The 24,923-nt window shown below is 40.4% G+C and overlaps 1 protein-coding gene across 3 annotated transcripts in view; it reads left to right on the forward strand.

Annotated features, from left to right (window-relative positions):
* plxna4 (plexin A4) overlaps positions 1 to 24,923 on the forward strand; it is a 243,690-nt gene that overhangs the window by 133,509 nt on the left and 85,258 nt on the right. For all 3 annotated transcript variants that reach the window (XM_085138403.1, XM_085138402.1, XM_085138400.1), the window contains exons 4-5: positions 4,118 to 4,246; positions 17,759 to 17,859. In XM_085138403.1, the coding sequence (XP_084994529.1) occupies positions 4,118 to 4,246; positions 17,759 to 17,859 (230 nt within the window). The remainder of the gene's footprint in view (positions 1 to 4,117; positions 4,247 to 17,758; positions 17,860 to 24,923) is intronic.

Consider the following 24,923-nt stretch of genomic DNA (forward strand, 5'->3'; position numbering starts at 1 on the left):
ATGTGCTACCTTCAGTTTGCTCTAGATAATGTGTTGTTATCTAGATAGTGTGGTCGTGCCCGTAGCGCCTCCATTTAATCACAGCAGTATTTTTATTTCTCTTGATGATTAACTAGTCTGGTCCTAACATGCGGACCAGCTATCTCACCGTTTGATGTAAAGTGGTTTCTACACAATCGCAGCCCAAGTTCACAGAGATTATCCCAAATCAATAGATGTTCTAAGATGTGTAACCAGAGGTACTGAATTTCAAAGGGCAATTTTTAGTGGAAGAGGGTTCCAGAGGGGCAACAGCATTATTGACTGCGGATATGGAAGGTGTCTGTTGATTCAGCCATGACACTACAAGCAATGTGTGTCCCTGATATTGCAACAGTCTTATTTTGTGTATTTTTTCTTTACTGTCCTCTGATACATTTCTAGAGCTTTCCCCTTTTTTCTTATACAAAATAACCCTACACTTAACACACAGGGTTTATTTTTGAACATCACGTGAATTATTCTTAGCATTATGCTTTTACCAGCCCACAAGCATGCAGTTAGAGGAAATACCATACCTTCCATGTGCTTTTGTAGCATAGAGTGCCAATATGAGCAAACTGAGCAAGGGTAATCCTGTGGTTTTCACACCGGAACGGCTTCCCCGTCTGTATCACACCTTCTGCTAGCTGTTAGCCCCATGGAGAGAGGGAAATGGTGACTTTAGGCATATGATTTTTCATGGAAACAGTCAAGGCAGGAAGTACCATCTGCATATGATGTTTCGCTTGTTTTTCTCTGCACTCTGACTGTTTTATTAAATTATCTATAGCCGTTAGATGCATTCTTTTTGATCAGCACTGCACTCACATTCTGTTTATGCTTTTTTGGTGGATTGCAAATAAGACTGTAATAGTCGGGCCCAATAGCTTTAAAGGCCTATATAAAAACATTTTATATGCACTAAATGTATTCTTGAGACAGTATGATCACTGAGACAAGATCCTATTTGTGTCTCTACAACATTGTCACTGCAGAGCCGACTGTTCATAATAGCAGCTGTTGTAGTTATCTGTGACAGCCACTAGGTGGATGCTATATCTGGACAAAGTAGTCACTCTGTGGAGGATTTTCCTATATGCGAACTGTGATGGTGTGAATCAGTTGCATGGTCCTCCTGGCACAGTCGGGACTATAAAAAAATATTGTATGCTCTGTGTGTGCGCCCTGAGTCAAAAAGTGCCAGTAAATCTCCCGGCTCTTCCCAGCTCTTCCCTGCAAGCATCTCCAGCCAGGAAGCCTGTATGTGTGCGTATAGGAGTGTGAAAGGGAGAGACAGTGAACCGCTAATGTTTCTACACACACAATCGCTTGCATGTTCATGTTCATCTATATGTGGGCCTAGTGCATCCCTCACCTTCCCACTACTCTGAGGCAAAATGAAGTCTGTCTGGCAGTGAATGTCTATTGTGTAGTGCTAATGTGATAGCAGAGATTAGCATTGTAATCCATTTAGCATAGAGCAGCTAATCCACTTTATTACTGTTGAAAAGGAATCTGATAATATTGGCTAGCACCAGTGTGGCTGCCTTAATGATTTGAGGCTGATGAAAAAAAATAATACTTTAAGATATATTCATAATTACTGTCTCTGATAATGAATGTAGGATTAGTAGGTTCATAACAAACCATGTCATTAATTTTAGCATTTCATCAAGAAAATAAAAGTGGTATAGTAGTATGCTGTTTTGTTTGTTGCATCTTTTTTTGTCTAATTATAAAGGACTTTTCATGCACTAAGTGGATATTTTATATTAATTCTTCTAAGAGCAGAGATTCATATAAAAGAAGATGAAGACACAACCCTTCTGTATGTGCCAATTATTGTACAAACAAGACCACTGGTCCTTGATTTAAATCAGTCTTTCTCCCTTGTGCGTTCCCCTCTGGTCCCAGTGTGACTAAACCAGCTAGCGTTGCATTCTTGCAGACGTGCTCCGTGCTCCCTGGTGGCTCGTTTGTTTTGTTGGTGGTCAGATTGAGGGATAATATACAGGAACTTCCCCTTGAAGCCTCTTCGCTCCTTGGTGACTGTGGATCTCTCCCAACACAATAAAACTCTACATCCAGTGACCGCATTAGACTGTCAGCCCTTTAACTCTACACAGCAAATGACTTGAGACCTTTATCACATGCTGTTGAGGTAAACTGATACATGTTTCCATGCATGCACATGCACAAATGATGATATGTATATGCTTAGCACCTAAAATTAACATCCCCAATTGGGCAGATTAGATAACCCCACCTGCTGAATTGAGCTTTGGCTTACAAGAAAGTTTCTTTCTTCTCGCCTCCTTCTCTTCTTTCTTTCTCTCCTATTTGCCTTCTGTTCCTTTCTTTGCAACTGACCCTGCGTACAATGGCTCCCAGTGGAAAAAAAACCCTCAAGGTTCTTTGAGATCGAGGTCACTACACGAGCCAAGCAAGAGGCTGAAAAAAAAGAGAGAGGAACGAGAATGAATGAGAAACAAAAAAGGAGGGAGAGTGGGGTGAAGTCGTGGTTAAACAAGGTGTCTGTTTAAAGAAATGCGATGTTGTGAAATGGGATATCAGTAGAAACAGCAGGATAGGGCAGCACTTAAGCTGCAGCCTGTATACTCATAGTAGGTTTCTTTCTTTGCTCTACAATAGTTGACTCAAAGCAAAGACAAAGGAAAGTTGCTTTGAACTATAAAGAGCTGCAGATTCTTTGGTTTTTGTTATGTAGAGAGTAAAGGAAAAGTAGAACCAACTAACATTGTCACTTACTATAAAGAACATCCTGATTGAGTTTCTTAACATTACCTTAAAAGTTTAGTGATAGAAATTCAAAGGCATGAGAGAGAGAAAAAATTAGAGTAATTTCCTAAAAATTCATCTTAAGATGAAGTTTAAAAAAATGTAAATGCCCACCAGTCCTTTTTATCCAGCCTTTAACAAAGATAACCACCTTTTATTGAACAGTTCAGTCAGACTACTTGACCCGAAAGAGACTTTAACTTAAGGTGTATCAGGTTATGATATTCAGACAGAACACAGAGTATGATGTCCATGGGTTATTATAATTAATCAAAACGTGACTCATCTGTCTAGTCAACCATCTGCTTCCTATCCAATTATCTCCTGTTTATGCCTGTTACCTGTGAACCCTTAAGTGCTGAAGAGCACAAACAACTACCAAGAGTCATCACAACTTTAACAAGACTTAGTTCACACCTGTCGAAAAACCCCAGAAAGGGCTGTGTGTGTCTGTGTGCGTTTGTCTAGTCTATTGGGTGCTGATAGTTGCTTAGTTAGGTAGAGTGAGGACTTTGTGTTACTGGAAAAATGGAGCCAGAGGACAAGATTTGGAAAGGATCATTTGCAGCACACACAATCAGATTGTGTGTGTGTGTGTGTATGTACGTTTGTGTGTGTGTGTGTGTACGTACGTTTGTGTGTGTGTGTGTGTGTGTGTGTGTGTGTGTGTGTGTGTAAGAGAGAGAAACAATGTAGGCAGATGTTCTGGCACAACCCAGACCACTTGCATCACATCAGCAAGTGTGCGTGGGCACACACTTCCATGCACTTTCTGCTGAGTAAACTCACCTAGGGGCCCGTAGACCACACCTCTTGCCCAGATGCCTTATTACCATAATCGCTTTTGAATGGCTTAAACTGTGATAGAGAAAGATGTCCTTCTCAGCTACAGCACCGACAGCCTTGATGCAAGGCAAAAATCCCAAGTCAGTATATCCTGGGCAGTTTAGCTAATAAAAACATCCAAAATTACCTTTTAAACGATTCCTTCATTTGTATTTGCCCGCTTTGTTGTCCTAGATACCACCTTTGTTCCACTGCCAAGTCCTTCCTGGAAGGCAACCGTTTTCTCTCCTGTGTTTCTTATTTGCACCTCAACTGTTCTTTATTTCGATGTTATGTCTTTAGCCATTTACTCATTTACACATTTATATAATTGGACTTAGCAGTTGATTCATGTGAAGTTTTAATGTCATGATTGCAGTACCCATGAAGCAATGGTTGTGAAAGAGTGATTGAAAATGTATAATAAATGCAGTATGTTAATCATTTAATGTGCTTCTCTTCTCGTTTTTAGATTCGTGTAGATGGCTCCTCACGTGCCCTTCAGTATGAGACTGTGCAGGCTGTGGAGAATGGACCCATCCTCAGAGACATGGCCTTCTCTTCTGATCATCACTACCTCTATGTCATGTCTGAGACCCAGGTCAGACACACAAACAAACACATACATCAAAACTCCTCCCTGCTGACTCAGTATCATAACCACTGGCATTTATCATTTTCTTATGTCACAGAGTAGAATAACCTTTGTTATGGCAATAGAGGATTTCATTATAGCCTGACTAGAGGAGGGAAGAGGATTAGATGGACCATTGGATGTTGTGACCATGTCTTTTTATAGAAACAGGCTGTGAGGGTAGAGCTGGAGTGAATAAATGTGTTGAATTATGGCGAGAGAGAAGAGTGGTCTTAGTCCACTTTGGTGTGTGCTGGTGTGTATGTCTGAGCAGGCAGATTCACACATCTCTCTTGGTACCTTTGATGACATGGAATGTGGAGTGAAATAGCAGCACTCTATGTAATGGACACAGACACAGAGTCGGCGAACACCTATCAAAGGCAAAACCTTGCCAAAATAGCACCACGAAAAGTCACGTAAATGGACACCTCTCTGACTGGCTGAATATGTTAGATGTTCACTTTCTCTCTATATTAAACACAAAACACAGGGATGGACTTGCATCGTAATTTACATGTACAAAGCATGATGACCAAAGCAAGGTCACAATCATAAAACGGCAAATTCGAAAGCCTGTAGCACTCATTTACAGTCAAAGAAATAAGCACACACTTTGCTTAACTAAAGCTACCAAGAGTAGTTAATTATCAATACAGCATTAAAATAACTAAAAAATCTGTTGACATACTGATGGATACTTACACATAGATTCATTTCAAATTCCATTTTAATTATATGGTGCTAAATCAATAAAGAACACCAGTCACGTCATTACACAATGATTCATATTTGAAGGTAAAGACCCTACAATAATACATTAAAATTGCCAACAATCAGTTGACCCACAATGAGCAAACACTTGGTGACAGTGGGATGGAAAAACTCCCTTTTAAAAAGAAGGAACTTCTGGGAGAACCAGGCTCAGGGCTCTCACCCCAACAGTTGGGGTGAGAGGAAAGACACAGGACAATGTGGAAGAGACATATTAGATAGAATAGTAAAAAGCTCCTTACATATCTCAACAAGATGATACTTTCTTTTAAACTTTGGCCTAACAATGCACCAACAATAAAGGTAATGGGCCACACCTCTTAGTCTTTGAACTCAGCTTTAATTTTAGTCCCATTGCCACAGGTGAATAAAATCACGCACCCAGCAATGCATTCTGCCTTTAAAATCACGAAGAATGGGTCATTTGGGGAGAATTTGTGCTACTGTAATAGGATCCCACAATTGTAACAAGTCAGTTTTTTGGAAAGTGGATATATTTTTGGACCCACAGCAATTCGAATTGACAGACGACCTAACGTTATGGGAGCAGGATTACAGAGTGCTGAGGCGCAGAGTTCCACACCTCATCTGGTGTTAACATCACCACAAAAGTTATGAGCTGGGAGCTTCACATCATGGGTTTCCATGGCCAAGCAGCTCCTGTAAGGGCAATCTGCAGGTGACTCAGTGCTTTTGCCGATGTAGCGTATCAGCACCTCAGAACTGCATCTAATTGCAGCATTTATTTAGTTACATTTAACCGCTGCAACACTTTCCACGAGGCACTGTTAGCAATTAAATCATAAAGGCCAAATCAAGCCACCAGTGAATCGCTGTCTCTGTTTGCTGTTCATTATTAATGCGACTGTTAGAAATAATTTTGCAGGAGCTCTGAAGTACGGATAATGTGCATATCATTCCCTCTCTCACGCTCTCTCTCTCTCTCTCTCTGCTTTATCTCCTGCCACCCACAATCACAGAAGGCCACTGCTGTTTTGTTGGCATCAGTTGTTACCCCTGCACATTGTTTGTAGCTTCCAGAGGATTATAGACCTCTCTGGCACCGTGGAAGTGTCACTATTTACTAATGTAGTGCATTGCAATTTGTTTGTGTGTATGTGTGTGTGTGTGTGAGTATGCGTGTGTAAATGTGTGCACATTTTAAGTGGCCAGATTATCGTGATAACCTTTTAAAATATCAGTGAGTTGAAGGTGCCCTTTCAGATGGCGCTCTCATTGCCTTTCCTAGTCAGCCCATCTGTAGAGAGACCGGGAAAGCAAAGGAACACAAGTGAGCAAAATAAGGACATTTAGGATGTTATTTGTCACGGCATCCAATTACTACTCTTTTGTGCAAATCTGTTAACCAGCAATGTGAGAATTTGTGTTTTATTTCCCTTTCTCTTAGATTGTAGTCCATTTAATTGGGTTTATAAAAAATACTACAGATTAACAAATGAATTAAGTTATTATTATTTTTTACCCTCATTAAAGTTAGATTTCTTTATGTCTCGCTTTTATTGCACAACATCGTGTTACAAATTTAGTATTTTTTTTAATTTGCATGCCAATTAGCTTATATTGGAAAAAAAAGAAGAATGGAGTGGAGTTTTTTTTGTCCTGTAGTCGTTGTGCGTGTGTGCTTGTTTGTCTGTGTTTGCGTGTGTGTGTCTGCATAAGGCCTTGGTAATAATTAGTCTATTAGCCCAGTTGCGGCGCTAACCTACACTAACTGTTTGGGAGGAACATTTGGGAATTACCATACATACAAATAGAGAAAGCAGTTAATGAACACCCCACATGGAATATGCAGATAAATACACAGATAAATCCAGTGCACAAACACACATTCTTCTTTAGTCCTGAAGTGTTTATAGAAAAGGATGAGAAATACAACTACGAGTAACTTTGTTTCATTTATTTGCTTTATGTTTGAACAACACCTTCATAGGTTATCGCTATTTTAAGTCCATTATTGATGTTTTACTTCACTGTAATACCTCAGTGTGTCCTAAGTGGTATAAACTAGCTATTTGTAATTCTCAATGTCGATTAGACAGCTAAAATATGCAACTTTACCATCACTGTCCTGATTTTTCTGTGAATCAGAGCTCTGTTTCCAAGTGCCTTCAATTACTGAAGGAGATGAGCCTAAATTCTTGCATGTGAAATGTTGAGAACTTGTCGCAACAATATTTTGGAATTATAGTTTTGCACAGCATGTCTTTTTTTTTCTCAGCAAGTTAGTTCTTGAAGATTTTCCTGCAATGTCTAGTTGAACTGTTTCCTGTCACGCCATTGCTTCAGGCCAATACAGCTTTTCATAAATCGTCTACAAATTCAAACAAAGATATAATCTGACATAATACATGTTTGTTTTTATTTATTACACATTTAATCAACAAATAAATTACACACATAAGATTTGCCATTAACATACATGACATTGCTTTGCTTTTGGCCTTAATGCAGATCTGCTGCTTCAACGTAAAAAGCGCCTGATTTTTATTCGCAGATTGCCTTAAATTTCTTGGCTGTCAGCCTTAACAGTTAGTGCCAAGTTCAAAGAGCATGTTGTGGTCACCCTAGCACACCAGAGTGCTGGCTACCACGCTATTTGCTGGATCACTGGGGCAGTTTAAAATAACATCCAGCGTACACATACACATTTGCCAATTCCCAGGAGTGTCAAACGCTATTAAAACAGCTCAAGTTGGTCGATAGCAACAGGCCACCTGCTGTTTCTGGGGCCTGGGACACAGATACTCAAAGACGGAGAGTATGATATTTGAAAAGAAGGAGAAATACAAAAAGGGATAGAAGGAGAAGACCAAGGGTGCCCACAACAGGAGGCCAGAACAAAGCTGGTCGATATAGCTGGACCCATACTGTGCATAGCCTTACTCCTTACTCCCCTTCTTATTGGCGATGCCCGACCAAGAGGGGGGATGCCTCTGGATTCTGGCTGCTGTGTGAACTCGGCACCGAACAGTGAAGGTCAAATAGTTATACTGGAGGAGAAGACGCAGAGAAAGAGCATTAAAAATTAATTTAAAGCTCACTTCTTTTGTCAAAAGTAAAGAAAAAGTTAATAAGAATGATTCATATTGCACTACATTTGGCACACATTTCATTTTTTTATTTGCTTATATATGTTCAGTATTTTTTTTCTATGTGAAAGTAAGCAATAGATTAAATATTTAAAAAAAAAACACACAAAAGTGTGTTAGTATGGTATTTGGGCATGACATGCTGCAATAATTGGTTGCTCCGTTTTGGGATTGAGAACTGGCAGGATCAAACCCCAATGTTTAAACTGTTCCCTCATTTGGGTTGTTGGAAGTGGAGAGGATTATGTAGCACATCTTATATGGTAAATGGCCTGTATTTATATAGCGCTTTACTAGTCCCTAAGGACCCCAAAGCGCTTTACATATCCAGTCATCCACACATTCACACACTGGTGATGGCAAGCTACATTGTAGCCACAGCTACCCTGGGGCGCACTGACAGAGGCGAGGCTGCCAGACACTGGCGCCACCGGGAACTCTGACCACCACCAGTAGGCAACGGGTGAAGTGTCTTGCCCAAGGACACAACGACCGAGACTGTCCAAGCCGGGGCTTGAACCGGCAACCTTCCGATTACAAGGCAAACTCCCAACTCTTGAGCCACGATTGCCCACATCTTATATAGTTGCTCGGTTTGTTTGAGATGTCATCACTGTAAAGGAGATAACATAACACACGAGTCACATAATCGTAACATTGAGCGTATCATTATGAGGGACGAGACCTCTCCTAGAAGAAGATACAGTAGAAATGGATTCAAGCAGAGGCTTTGAGGTTTGAGATTCTGCTGGAAGTAAAGGTGACCTGAATAAAACTGAACTACTTTGTTGCTCATATTTCTCTTTCACATAATTTACAATGAAGACAACTTGTACAAAGATGGGAAAAGGCTCTGGAAGCTTCGTCTGTCTATTAATGCTAGAGAGATCCACTCTTTGTTCCCCCAGCAATCATCACTCTGCAATCACACCGGGAATGAAAGAAAGCAAACATGAATAGTTGGGCCTTATAATGATGCTGCAGCCCAGTGGGTTTTTTTCTTTATCCTTGACAGAACGTGTGTATTGGTATCTGCTATTTAACTAGCAAAGCCATCTTTAGTGTAAAGGTGAATATTGTCACTCTCACTGCAAAGAAAAGGAAAAGCCCAGCCAAGGATGAGAGCAGAAAATTAACAGTAGCTATAAAGTCTCTGTGCAGAATTACAGTTTAATTTAAAAGTGCATTTAAAGTAATGATTACTTTTTAAGTGTGTCACGCTGTATTTATAGTCTTTTTGTCTTGCCTAAATCAGTTGGCAATTAACTGTAATCAATTATAAATAAGTTACAACGGGGCAGAACTACTGGAACATCTTGGCAGAGAAGTATAAATCAGCCTTCAGGGTTTGACTATCGTGCTGAGAGTCACACTATACCCTGCTTGTCTGTGTCAAATTATACACTCATTAGAGAAGGACGCTGGCCAAACACTTAGACAAACACACATTCTCACGCTGTATTGTGTGTTCTCAAAATGATGTCGACATTGTATTTCTTTCGTGTCCTTGCGTGTTTTATTTATTCATTTTGCTGCCTTTTCCTGCCTCTTTGCTCCATCTTGTGACTGTGTGATGTTTGTTAGTCTGGTTTTATTTCAGGGTTACAGAATTTGCCTCTTGTTGCCGCTGATATTTTCTCAAATGAAAGTACATGAGGGCTCAGTCTTTTGTGTTTTCTCTTGATCCCCCTTTCTTTCCATCTGTATCCCATTTCTAACTGTATCTGACTCCCCATTGTCATTTAAACCAAGCACCATCCCCCAATCTCCCTCCCCCCCATTCCCCCCCCCCCCCATTCCATACTAGTAAAGTAATCTGTCATCCCTGCCTTCCCCTCATTAATTCAGTGATTGGCTGTCCTTTAATTGGATCTTCTTTTCACTCACACATACGCACACATGTGCACACACACATGCACAAGTCATCCTATTAGTGGGCTAAATAGGTGTTCTGGTATAAAGGGGACAGTTAGATTATAGAACTGGGTGTCATTATGGATGCTAAGGTTGCAGTTTGAGTGACAAGGGCAGGTCAACCCCACTGTTAATATGAGCTGGTAGCGTAGTCCGTTATTATGTTGCTATTCTGTTAACACTGGTTCATCTGTCAACTACACCTGGGTAGAATGAATAAGGAGGTGTCACTGGATGTCCGGGATCATTTCACCATTAGTGAAAGGGAGTTGAAGTGCACACCACACAGCAACATTTTTAGTAAAAGCTATAAATATATTCGTTGCCCCTCTGAAGAGATGAAATGTGATTAGTTCTGATATAAAAAGCTTATTTTAACGCATACATTCGTTCTTTTCCATATTTAATAAATAAAGGTCATCCAATCAAAGAGAGGGATCTCGTTGCATTAATCTTGCAAGCTTTCCATTAATGGCTTTGGTGAAATGCACAGAATCATAACTTTGAATTATAATAAGAATATGTTACAAGTCTGTGGCCCTGAAACTGTGATCTTTGTTTGACTAGGGAAAAATTAAATGAATTTAAGTCAAACGAATGTGTTTTGAATAGGAAAATAAAGAAGGCAAAGCTGAAGCTAACTCGGATCTTTTTTTAATGACTGAAAAATTGTGGCGTGTGGTGCGGGAATCTTTTTCAGCTTTTCAAGTGATTCATGCCAGAAAAAATGCTGAGAACCACTGCTCTAAGTAGGGTTTTATGTCAGTTGGAGTAAAAACAACTTGGATCCAATCAGGAGAATGAAATTTCTATTAATATGATTTTAATGGCAAAGCACATTAGTCAGCAGCCAACTGTGCCGAGCCTTGACGTGTGTTTGAGGGCAATCGAGAGCTGTTCCAGAGGTTGTTTGCTGTGTCTTTTTCTTTCAATTCCTCTTTTAGTGTTCCCATAGCTATACCATTACCCTACAGCAAACACAGCAAATGCATTAACTTATCCTGCCAGCCACTGAGCTGTGAGCCAGTGGTTAGATTGTTTTCTGCCATGTTCCTAAATTGCCCTCGTGCTTGGGTATTTTCTTTTCCCCACCTATACTAAAGCTTCTCATTCAGCATATAAACTGTTGCTGGAAAGTGCTGTGACTTCCACGCTCATTGTGCTAAATTATTTATGTTCACCGTAGCAAATGTAGATCTGTAAGTGTGAATTATTGAAAATGTGTACCATAGTGGGTGAGATCGTTCAAAGTCAAATGGATTTTTTTTTTTACCCCCCCCCCCCCCCCAAGGGAAATCCAACAAGCCAATTTGTAGAAGTATTGCGCCTTTGCATCTCATCCAAGACGTTTAGTACAAGCATCCTTTAATTTTTGTCAGCAGGAAACTTTCCACCACATCTCTTGGAGTTTGGCTTCTCTCACCTCTCTAGTGTGCAGATGGAAGTTACGAGGGTGTTTAGATGTGCATATTGTGTTGTGTCCCAGTTTAGCTACAGGCACATTCTGGTCTAACAAGGCAAGTGAAGAGAGCTGATATGTCGCGATCACTACTGCCTGACAAGCTTCTGAAAAATGTCAATAAAGTGGGGCAGACAAGGTTGGAGCGAACTCTTCCCTGATACAAAGTCCCATTTTTAACGTTACCCCGTTCTTCTTTCTCCCGTTGTCTCACTTGTTGACTTTTCCCCTGTTGCAGTATGTTTCTCAGTCTGTTTTCACAGTCTTGTTCAACTAATTTCTGCAAGGACATCACTAAATAAAAGAAAACAGAAATTAGATTTTTTTTTAAAATTGTCATTCAAGTGAGTCACCATCATCTCCGAGCATCTTGGCTACTGGAAATAGTCCAAACTGTGCACTCCTTCTTCATGATACAGGCCTTATTTTATCCAAGGACCCAATGACGCATTCTGTGCAGATTTAGACTCTGTGTGAGTACTTTTTTTGTATTTACTGACCAACATGTCTCCAGCATGGTTCTTGCAGTAACTATGTACAGTAATAGGACAACATTAGCATCCATCTTTTTTCGCCTTATCCAATTTGGGCTTGTGGGGGTGTTGAAGCTGTCATAAGGCGAGAGGCAGGGTACACCCTGGACAGTTTGCCAGTCTGGTGCATGGCTAATAGAGAGACAGACAAGCATTCATGCTCACTGTAAATTTAGAATTCCTAATTAACTTAACATGCATATTTTTGGCCTGTGGGAGGAAGCAGAATACCTGGAGAGAACCCAAGTAGACACAAGGAGAAAGGCCCTAGCCTTGATACGAACCCAGGACCTTCCTCGGATGAGGCAGCTGATATGATTTTGCTTTTTGCCCTTAAACTTTGGTCCAAATTTAAGTAAGCATAAACTAAACTGTTTCAAGCTTGTTCACCTGCTTTTTTCCTCTCTGTGAATGGAGGGCTCACTGTCTTTGGAGTGATAGGATAAATAAAAATGATTGATTGTAACAGAGTCATTTGTCTTAAGCTGACAATCCTGACAGTGCAATAGATGGCTTTGTCATTTAACCTCTGGAACGTCAAATGAAAGCAATATTGCACCTGCAGCCACTGGCCCGCTCTGTTAGCTGAGTTTGTGATATAATACCATTGTTTGGTGGCTGACGGATTGAGTGGGACGTCAGCTGTGACGAGGCAGTGGATCGTTGACGTGTCCCTCGCTTCATTTGACTTTAACTTCAATCCTGCCTCCATCCAGCTGGAGGTGCGATACAGAAAGACAAAAAAAGGAAGTTACACTGAAGCAAATGAAGCATCAACTCACATTCTGTGTTAGAAGAGAAAAACATTCAGGATTTATTAGGCGAAGTAAACAAGAAAAAAAATCCTGCTTGTCCACTTGGAATAAATGATCAGTAGCTTTACCCTGGGTGGGTGTATTTGAGGGGAGTTGAAAAAGCTCGAGTTGTAAACTTTAAAACAATACAGATGGTGGCATGCACACTGGCACTGCTTAGCTTGCCAACATGAGGACATGGCTTCTGCTGGAAGAGGCAATACATCGTTCTCAAATGCACAGCAATGTGTTGGTTTGAAAATAACCAAAAAGCACCACATTACTTACATTTAGCACATTATTTCTTGTTAATTTCTGCTTCCCAGCCAAAAGGATTGCCAACACTGTGCTGAACTAATGAACAAACTCACACCAGGGAAGGAGAAAAAGACGAAGCTAGCCCGGAGGAAGAAGAGAAAAGATAAGAGAAGTTCAGTGTGCCCTACAGGCTGTGAAGCAGGATTGGGCTATCACTTTAATTTCCCTCTCTCTGTTCATTTGGAGTGGTTTAGTTTAGCTGCAGGTGGAATCCCTGTTTAATTACAAGTGGAGCGGGCAGGAAAAGAGTGGGATAAAGAGAGGAATAGAGATTAGGCTGAAGAATTAGTTGATAATAAAAGTCTCTGCCGATTTAATAAATGATCACTTTCCCCATTGCAGGTTGACTTGGATGCCCCTGGCATTGTGTAAGAAGAAGGGGAGTCAGAGTAAAAGAGGGAGCAAAGAAAAACAAAGTCAGTCTTTCCTTAGTGGAATGATTAAGGTTTTAAAGTAAAAATGTGAAGATGCAAAGGCCCCCACCCTGACACCCCAATTCCCTTGATACCCATCTTACATATATAAACTGCATATATAATTTGATGCCATTGTGCCACCGCAGTAAATGATCAAGTGCGTCTTCATCTTCCTCCCCACACATTACGGTATCAAGTACTTCTGTGATCTCTGCCTTTTTTAAAAAGCACGATTACGTTCAGCAGCCTCCATCTCTCCCTATTGTGAAAGGAGGGAGAGTGCAGGGTGTAATGGCTGTCATTTACTCACCTGAAACATGGAGGGAATTATAAATGCCATGCACCCCATTCTTTGTATTTATCCCTGCTGATATGATAGCACGGTCATATTGGAGAGACTGCGAGCCGTAATGGTCGTCTCACTGGCAAAGCCCACGAAGAAGATAGCATGAAATGAATGTGATATCGAGATGAGAGGGACAAGGGGTGCATTGGGTCGTTTAGCCACCAAATCCCTCAATTTTTTGATAAAAGAGGAGACAAAAGTATTGCTCGCTAAAGTGTGTGTGTGTGTGTGTGTGTGTGTCCGATAGAGGAGCGAGGCTCTGGAGAGATTATGAATGTATGATCTTACACACCTCAGAGCATCTGAGTGACAGAGACAGACAGATAGAAACAGAGGGAGAATGAATGATATCAGGATGTGTGCTCTGGAACAGAGGAGCCACATCGGCACCCATCGCTTTTGCCACGCTCTGAATGGTGGTGTGTGTTTGTCTTTGTTTGTGTGTATGTTTAATCTGTTCAATAAAACCATCTCCCCAGATGCAGTCATCTGAGGCGTTGATAGGCATCAGGAGGTTCATTCCATTATAATCGAAGGTTAATTCCATGTGAGGTTTTATTTTTTGTGTAGGTGTATAGTTGTGGGCGATGTCTGTATCAGCATATCTGCCACTGATGAAGTGTTAAATTGTAAAGATATGGTGGCATCTTTTGCTACAGTTCTGTCTGGGTGCTTAACTTCTATGGCAGATCACAAGGTGACAAACCACTTGATGGCGTGTCACGGCCACGTAGATGACATAAATACGCTCATGCACCGGCAAAGAGAAATCGTGCTTTCATATACTCTTACGATAAGGCTTTTTGGAGCTGAAATCCCACTATAGGCTATCACAATGGCCTTTTTCTTTAGTGACTTAGAGCTTATTTTAGCTGGCAGTGGGGCGAGGCAGTGCTGGATTGCAGGAGGAGGTGCAGGCCCGGTGAAGAGTGACAGGAAAGCAGGAAATCTATCTCGCAAGATGCACCGTGCAATGACGATCAGTGTTGAGTTTGATCATGTGCACACACCATTTCTCCACTATCTCCCCGATTCCATCTCAAACTCATTCTCTTTATCTACCTAATGCAAATACGCCTCTACACAGTAGGGAGGGCAAAAAATACTAGCTATTTTTTTTCCCCCAGAGCAGACACAAGCATAGCACACAGAAGTGCTTTGTCTCTAATCTGTAATAGCAAGCTGGATTCCTCTTGACTTTGACAAGGAAATACGCCCCCTCTGAATTTATTCAGCTGTGTGTGAATCTGTTTTAGAATGTGTGTATATGTGTGTGTGTGTTTGCAAGCAAGCACGCTATTTATAGTACTTGCAAAGATGCATAAATGTCGCGAGAAAGAGAAGGAACAATGCACTAGTATGTTTTTTAGAGTTTCTCCGTCGTGTGTCACTGCATGACTCCAGTAGGTACTGTATGTGGATCTCTGTGGTTCTTGTGCATCAGTGTGCATATGTCTTGAAATATGACTTCCACCATCAGCGTGAGCACAACTGACTTGACTTGTGTGGGTTTTTTTTTTTTTTTTTAAAAATAAAAAAAAATTATTATTTGAGAGAGGCTGTCAGGCAGAGATGTGCTGTGTGATAGTCCAACAGAGAGAACCGCCGTCAGTGGCAGCCTGTGCTTTAGAGATACCACTAGGCACAGGCATTTCTGATCTCTTGTTACATTCTGTCATGCCCTACATTGCATGGTTTAATTATGGTCCTTTTCATACCCTCAAATATGGAATTTAGTCAGTAAAATGTGCTGCAACGACATGTATAATTACATCTCATATATCCAGAGGTACACAGAGAGAGAGAGCAGTATGCAAAACAGTTTGATCCTCAGTTCATATTGTAGGTGGTTGATTTAAGGCCTAAATTACATCAGTACTCACCATGACTGCATTAGTATTTGCGAACAGGGCATTAAATTCATGTTTTCTTTAGCAAGTTGCGCTTCAGCTGACCTCTTACTCAAACCTCTCTATCTATATTTTTGTAATTCTTTTTGCTATAAATGTAATGTCTCTCAGGCATCCAGGATAATGGGTTTTAGTATTCAGCAAAAGTATAATAAGCCTATTGAGTATTTTGATGTAAGACTTACTTTTGTCCTCTCCATGATAAATCTTCAGTGAATCACTCAAAGAATCCTTAATAAATATGCACCGGAGAATCCTGTAATGGTAAAGGTGTCCTGGCCCTGCCCCTGAAGAGCCAATTAAAAGCCGAACAGGGAACCATATGAGTCAGTCGTGTTGCACATGACACATGCACCCCATAGATTCAATTGTGTGATGGCAGCCATACCTGTACTTGTTAAAAATAGCAAACATGTAGGATAGAATATTATTTTTTTCTTGTCTAATCATATTCATAGCATGGATTAGCATGACATTTGTGGTTTAGTTTGAGGAGTCGGTTAATGAATATAACATATGACAGCATGCATTTTTATATCTCATTGGACATTGCATCTGTTTTAACTGTCTCCCTTTTCATTTAAATAGTACAATAATTGCTTGGGGGTGTTACCAAAGTGACTTATGAGACTTTCTTGAAACTAGGTCCAGTGGTTTAAATCATACAGTGGATGTATACTATCACTGGGTGACACACAGTGATAGTGTAGCCTTCTAGTTCCTTTATGTTAAGTTGGTTTTTAAAATAAAATAAACTATTTTTTAAAGTTTCATGAGAGAAAAAGTTGGAGAAACTCAACTTGGATGTTAAAAGCAAAAAAAAATTATTTGCACCTATCTTCTAACAATTTTTTCCCCACTATTTTTTAGTAATTCCAGGAGTATGCAGGCACACGTGCACCCTTTTACCCACATCGGTCCAACACCGACGATGTTGTCTCTCTTTCTTGGCTGTCATCACAGAGCAGCCCGAGTGACAGCGGTCATCTACCAATGACGGCTCATTTATCAAAAGTGCCAGCAACACCTATTATTGCACCATGCAGTTACCATGGAGACAAGAGGAGGGGGACAGCCCGAGATCTACCTCAGCTTTGCCCCTTGTGCTCGGTCACTCATGGCCCATGCCAATCAGTGCCAGTCAATGCCGCTTTGAATTGGCAAGGCTATACATCATAATGGATGGACGGCTGTCCCGAGTGGCCAAGTTTCCCATATGGAACGAGGTCGATTGGAGCAACGGGGGAGCTGTCGAGAAATAACATTTTAATAGAAATCGGTCATGAAACTAAAAGAATTTATGGTTAATGTGTGTATACAGTATAGTGGGTAAAACTAGTGTTTTAGATGGATTTGTTTTTCAGGCTGTTGCGTAAAACAAGATAAAAGGAAGGCTTTGATTGAATCTTCCACATCTTCATGATGTCATTGTGTTTAATAGAGACAATTTACAACTAACATAATTGTTTTAATGATCATTTTGTGTTGACCTGAGTCATCCCAGATGGAAACAATAACTCTGTAACAATGTATTATATATTATGTTTTCGGTAAAAGGCGTTACTATCACCGTCACCTCTGCACCTACACTTACCGATACTGCTGATTGCAACAGCAGTATCGCTGTACTGAAGAAGCTGTCTGTGACACCATTATCCAAAGATTCCTGCTCACTGCACTTTCTTATTTGATGTCTTGAAAATGTATCATTACGTCTCTCTGCCAAAACCTGAACACAGTGTTTCTGTTTTGTTTCGGAATATTATATATCACTTTCACTAGTTTCAGGCCCTCTCTGTGTCTTGTGGTAATGTTCTCCTTTTGGTATTTCTGCTCCTCCTCGCATTATTCATGCAGCCACACAGCTTTCTGCTGTATGTTAATGATATTTGTATCTCATTGCAGCTGTCGAGGATCCCAGTGGAGGCGTGTGGTCAGTACACAACCTGCAGCGAATGTCTTGGATCCGGAGATCCCCACTGTGGCTGGTGTGTTCTGCACAACATGTAAGTCCTGTTAGAACTCTCTCAGACCTAAACACACATGCATTTCTCTCTTTCCCGCTTACCCCTGATGCATACAAATACTGTATTTGCTCAGTTGCTTCTCTTTCATTTGTTATGCCTCCAACATACCAGACATTTTGAGGGTGTTTTGGGTTGTTAGACTCCCCTACCTCTATGTGGCGCCTGGGTCCATGCCCAGCATTCCATCCTTTGCAGTCTTTTAGCTTTTAGGGACACCTGAAGCCAGCGCAGGCCAAGTCTCAGATTGCTTTCCTGGGGAATCAGCCTTTTGCCAACAACCCCCCACCCCACCCTTTAGATCCATTACCAAACCTAACCACTGGCATTGTTTACTACCCCTGAAACTAGAACCTGGTGAGAGCACAGATACTGGTGGGCACTGCCAGTGGGCACCAAGCCCAGCTGACGCTAGGCAAGTGATAGCTTCTTTTATTGTAGAAAACTGTTGAATGACATCTCCAAGATTAGTTCATTAAAAACAAATGATTTACTTTTTCTTGCGCCCTGTTCCCCTTCCTCTTCTCTTTTCTTATTGCTTCTGCTTTTAAGACCGTCTCCCTCATTGTTTCCTTGAAATGCACAAGCATGCACACATAGATAAGCATAAATTCGCAAACACCCCAGCTGCTGTCAAACCCTTGTCCCTCAAGATGGGAGGGAGATAGTGCTTGCTGTGGGCAGGGAGATTTCCCACTCGTCTGTAAATTGAAAATTGGTTTCTTGTGTTGGTTCTAGCCCTGGGGTAGAGTGTGTGTAAATGTGCGTAGGTGTGTGTATCAGTGAGACTGAGTACATTTAGCACCTTCATCCCTGCTGGCACTGAGAGGACACAGTGAGGGCAGGGAAGCAAGGGTGAGTGTGAGAGGAACATAGTGAAAGCTTGCAGAGAAGTGAAGATGGACAGTTGAAGGGAATAACAGATGAATGGCAAGGTCATAAAGAGAGAGCTGAGGGAACAGAATAGTAAAGAATAGATACTGGCAAATTCTAAGAAACACTCAAGGTATCAAGGATATCATGACATATTCAATGATCAGGGAGTGAGTGTGTCTGAAAGGAGGGCGAAAAAAGTATCTGTTTGTGCAACAGAACATAAGAAGTAAAAATACAGGATGCACATAGGATGCAGCCTGTGAACACTCATTTGAGCGCCACAAATTAGAAATTATAAGCAAGGTCACACACATATAGTAATTCCAACCATACATTTAATTTCTATCACGATTACCAATTCACTATGTGTGGTAATATGTACTGTTTAAGTATGGATTTATGTGTGCTTACAAACCCATTAAGACTTTTCGTATCCTAACAGTCAGAGGAAATGGGTGGTTACAGATTGGTCTGTCACACTTAGCCCTTTCAGCTCACCTCTGTCTTAACACACACATATAAGCCATGAATGCTCACACACAAGCCCTTGTTGCTTGAGAGTTAGTGTCAAGTCACCGAAAACAAGAATAGAACCCAAAGAGAGCGAGAAAATAACCAAAGTGCCTCTTGAGTCGATCTCAGGTGTCTAGACGTTTGACCATCGCAAGGGCAGGAAAAAGAGATTACAGGTGTGCTTGCGTGCATGTGAGTTTGTGTTTGGTATGTGAGCCTGTGCGCACCCATCAGCACTCACACATTCTGTCATTTAGACAGAGCGCTTCACTCCGGTAGCACACAGGCACAAAATGTAAAATGCACAACCCATTGGGACTGATCGACCACAGGTTCACCTTTCTCAAAGTCCATCCCCCTTACCCAGCATGTGAATTCTTAACTTGGTCCTGGTGTAACTGAAACCCCCCCGAGTTCCACCTCGACCACAGGGTAGACAGGACTTTATACTCCTGCCACAACCACTGCTGTTGTTTTATTAGCCTGTTAATTTATTTATTGTATAGCTCCCTAATTTACCAAATTTAGGCCTCAGCACCAAGGATAACTTCATATTCTTTACATTATTGCTGTGTTTTTTTCCTAACCATTGAATTTTTTCTTGATTATGTTTGAGAAAATTGCAAAACAAAGTTTAATAACAGACTTGTAAACTTCATGTTAAAACAATGGAGGATGGATGTAGCTGTTGGGTATATTTACTAATACACCACAGACAACTAATTACTGATTGCTGTGCATGGATTGTGCCGTCGCTCATGCAAATATGTGTGTAGATACAAATGCACTACACACCATAATATACTCTGTAGTCCACATAAACATGTTACTTTTAATGGTCTCTAGAGGATAATTGGAAAATAATTATGTGTCTGGAAACATAAAAATCCACTGAGATGACATGGGCTTGAAAATTATGCTTTGAAGGTCTTGAAGCATGTATGCAGTCTGTTAATGTAATGTTTGTGTATGTATCTTTCCACTCCTTCCTACCCACTTTATTTAATGTGAGGTCAGTAGTAGTGCAAAGCCATTAACAGGCTTGATTCACAGCTTGATAGATAACATCCCAGCAGACCTCCAAAAAGAAAAAGTGTTTACACAGACACATGGCCAATCTTCACATTTAGCAGTAGTTCTCAATAAAATGTAATACTTTCTCCAGAGTATTTTTAAAATGTCCTTTTTTCCAGTTTTCTATACTTTGAATAGTCGTTTTGTATGGCCGCTTTTCAATTATCCAAAACAAAAAAGGAAGCTTTACAAGTTAAATAGGCTGAAGGATAAAGAAAGTGGGAGAACTAGGGTTTATTTTGCAAGGTAGCATGACTGTTAGCCTGTCCTTGTTGTGTAGGTCTGGTACACTCATACACAAAAATGCACACATGGCTGATCCAAAGCACTTTTCTTCAGGCATCTCAGCAATTGAAAGCTGAACTGTTTGATATTCAGAAGACAGAAATTTTTAACGTTTTTCTTTCGGTCTTCACTCACCTCCGCTTTATTGTCTCGGCTGAACCATATTTCTGTTGTAACACAAAAAAGGAACAATTATTGATGGATAGCTGCATGCAAGAGTCGATCGCTGGATTCTGAACATAAAGTACTGTTGCTCAAAGAAGTAGTTTAGTCGAAAAGGACTGATACGTTGTTTACTAAGTATACAACAGCTCAAAACTGAACACTAAAGTTTGCACATTTTCAAACATATTTTCTAATTGTGAAAGCTGTTAAATAAAACCAAAACAAGCCTGTGTAGCTTGCAACCTTTGCCTATCTGCTTGTATGCGGCACATTTACTAAAGTAATGATTTAACGACAAGCACAAAATCCTCCATTTCCCTCTGTGACCGGTCACAAGTCCTGCTCAATCATAGAAGTGATTAACCTAGCATTATGACATGAAGTGAAAACCAGTAAGCTCCGTAAGCGAATGACAACAGTTTAATGATGTAAAGCCTCAGAAAAAGTCTGCAGGGAAAAACATAAATATAGGAATATAGAGCTTGTGTGTTTGTCTGCCTTCACACTCAATGCAGCGCTATCCTGTGAAATGCTTTTTCCTGGTCTGGCCAAGCCTGAAGATATTTTTACAAAGGATAAAAGCAGGCATCTGGCCTAGTACACTGACAACAAACCAGAGACTTGAACACACATAGCAAAGGCCTAATAACATATTGCAAACGTATAGCAAAAGGGCCGAACCAGGAAGAGCTCAGACTCATACACGGTCTCCCACCCACACTCGCTTTGTGCTGGAAAGAGGGGTGTTGAGTGGAAGGATAGCAAGCGGTTCCTCTTCAAAAGTGTTCTTCCAGATAGTTTGTTTTTCCAATCAACCTTGAAATCACCTCACTGGTCCGAGAAAAAACAGAATTGCAAGCTCTCTTGCTCTCTCTCACTCCCTCACACACACACACACACACATATACACACTCCTTCTCTATCAGCATTGCCTTTATTTACTCTATAGATCGGTGAGAGGAGCTGTTAGAGAGAACACCAGGGGAAGAGGAGAAAGGCAATCAATATTACAGGAGAGGAAATCAACAGGAGTGGATGGTGCACCTGGTTGTGTGTGTGTGTGTGTGTGTGTGTGTCTGCTTCTCTGATAGCAGTCATGTCCTTGACATACACTGACCATTTGTTTAGAAAGACAAATATCTTCAATAATTACTCACATGTTTGACTTTGAATGCACACGGCTGCGTGAAGACACATGCTTCCATTTATCCTACTATTTGCAAAATCCCTTAAACCCCACTATATATGTTTAGATCCATCAAAATTTACACCAGACACCCCCCTCCCTCGCCCCTCCCCGCGGGGAGGGCTCACTAAACCTTGAGCCTCACCTGTCAACTAAACGGACTCGGCCGTCTCATGCCATCTTCTGCCAAGATGCAAAACGTATGCTAATGCCTGTCAAACTCAGCAGGTGAAAGGAAAGTTTTGAATCGAAGCAGCTCCTCCTTTCCGTCCTTTTCTTTTTTTTTCCCCCCTACTCTTTTACCATTGACATTGAATACCACACACTGTCAATCAGGGGAAAGCCTCCTACAGTAGAGTGAGCATATTATAGACTTCCCGTATCCATATGGGCAGAAGCAACCATAAATGCACATGATTTATTCTATGCTGCAGAGTGAAAACATTTCACTTTCAAAACAAGTCACTTTTAAAAAGATTTATCTTTAAATGTCAGAATTTGACAAATTAGTCAATACTTGTTATATTCAACCGTGTTTACACTGGGTTTTTTTGGTACATGCTAGTCTGGTAGGGCTTATTAAGCTTTCTATTACTTCCATCCACACATCAACCCTTCCAAGTAAAGCAGAAGCACTTCTGCAGGGAGCCAATATAACAAAATGTTACAGCCACGTTGTGGTTATGTTACCCCCTGTAATGCCAGTCTGTCAGCTGTCAGTTTTGTAAGTGGTTAACTACGCTGTCAACACGCCTATCGTGCATGACAGCCAGACAGATTGGAAACCATATTTGGAGAAGTACCATTGTCAAAATGAATGTCATCATATTTGGCATGGATTTTGAGAATATCACACATTCCTCTGTGATATCAGTGTCAATTCGAAACAAGTCGTGCTAATGTTGAGATATCTTCACATTAATAATTGGTTTGACATATCTCAATCTCTGCTTTTGGCTGCGATATTGGTAATATTCCCAGAGCACTGAAATCACTCTTTCCTTGTCACTTTTCTCACTTTTTCATTTTCTTATTCTCCTCCTACTCTTACCTCTTTCCACTATCACCATTCAAATCAAATCACACTCCATCTCCAGCAGAGTTATCATACACTATATTCTTCCTGGGCACGTTCGTATGTGTTACCGTTACTTCCACTAGTCCACTTACAGTGTGCATTTTTTATTTATTTATCATCATTTTAAATGTGTTTTACACTATTTTACATTTTTGCTTTTGCATATTTTTGCCCATTTGATCTGTGTCAGGTGTGAGTGCACTACACAGTACTATAAAAAAATCTTGAACCATCCTTCACTTCTTTATATTTTGTTTCAATGGAGCAAGACTTCCTTGTCAGTTTTAAAGTGGTGTTTAAAGTCAGCCTTTCTCAAAGTCTTTTGAAGTTGGTGTCTGGCTGCTTTTTCCACCCATTTTCAATCCAGTCCTTGTGCCTGACTATTTGAAGGGGATTTTGGTTTTGTTTTTTTTTAAAGCCACTTAACACTCACGTATGAATCATTCAAGCATAAAACAGTTGCTTAATTCAAGAGATGAATCATTGTTATTTCCACACATAACAAACAACTTTGCAAAGCTATTTTAAATTGTATTTAACACATTGTTAATACCAGCCTGTCACAAAAACATAATTTGTTCTCAGTTGCTTAGTTAAATGTATATATATTTTTAGATATTTTTAAGAAAGGTTTTTCTCCTTCTATGCACCGGTCTTTCTGAATTAGTTGTTTTATACTAATTTAGTTATTAAATGACCATAGATAACATTATATGACAGGCATAAAGACATTTTTGCACTAAGAAGGTATTCCCAAAGCGTTTTTAAACAAAAACTAGAAGTGCCAGGTCTAAAAAACTATCTACAGCAGATGACTCGTATTTTAAAGTAATTTCCTTAAGAAATGAGGAAAAAATGCAACAAAGACCTGACACAGGTCCTAGGAGATGCAACTCCTTTCAACTGACCCATCTACTTTTCACCGAAGCCTCATTGTAAATGGTCTCAGTGGAAGTGTGGCTGTCAAGAAGCCAATTATAAAGAAGGGTAACCGGGAGAATATGATGAGGTATGTCAAATTAAATAAGAATTGGATGAAAAATCAGTGACAACAAATGAGAAATTTTTAGTTCAACCATCGTCAATATGTACGCAGGTCAAGAGAGAGGTACAGTGAGTTTCTACAGCCATCTGTGGAGGCTAAGACTGTCATGGTTTGGGAGCTGCATTTGAACCAGTGGTCCTGGAGATCTTGTCAAAACTGATGGAATTATTAACGCAAAAAAGTAACTTCAGATTTTGCTCTGCCATGTAACACCATCAAAAAAGTATCTGATTGGCAATGGCATAATTTTTCAGTGTGACAATGGACAGAGCCCAGACCACAAAATTATTGAAGCAGTGTGGGATCATCTTGACAGAGAACAGAATAAAAGGCAGCTAACATCTAAAAAAAAAAAGGTTCAATGTCCTTCGAGAATCCTGGAGAGCTATTTCTGAAGATTACTTGCTTGTCTAAAAGAGTTCAGGCTGTATTGAGAAACAAAAGTCGTCATACCAAATATTGTTAACTAAAAAATTGTTTACATTTATATATTTGAAACACTATCCCCTGGGGCTGGGCTATATCATACCGTTCACGATAATACCGGTGTAATGTTGGGCAACGACAGGAAAATGAAATATCGCGATAGAACATGGGTAAAATGCGCATGCGCAGTGCCTTTCTTTAAATGCGCACATGGCGGCGACGCAGAATGAGAAGAGCGAAAGTGGATCGTTAAATGAAATGAATGAACCGGAATTGGTTTGTAAAATTGGTGCAACTTCAGTGGTGTGAAACTGGTTTGGCTTTCATCCATCAGCTACACAACAAAGCACTATTTTTGGTAGAGCATGCTAGCGGGCCGTCGTTATTACCGTGTTGTT

The sequence above is a fragment of the Neolamprologus multifasciatus genome, chromosome 17 (assembly GCF_963576455.1).
Source record: "Neolamprologus multifasciatus chromosome 17, fNeoMul1.2, whole genome shotgun sequence".
Lineage (NCBI taxonomy): Eukaryota > Metazoa > Chordata > Actinopteri > Cichliformes > Cichlidae > Neolamprologus > Neolamprologus multifasciatus.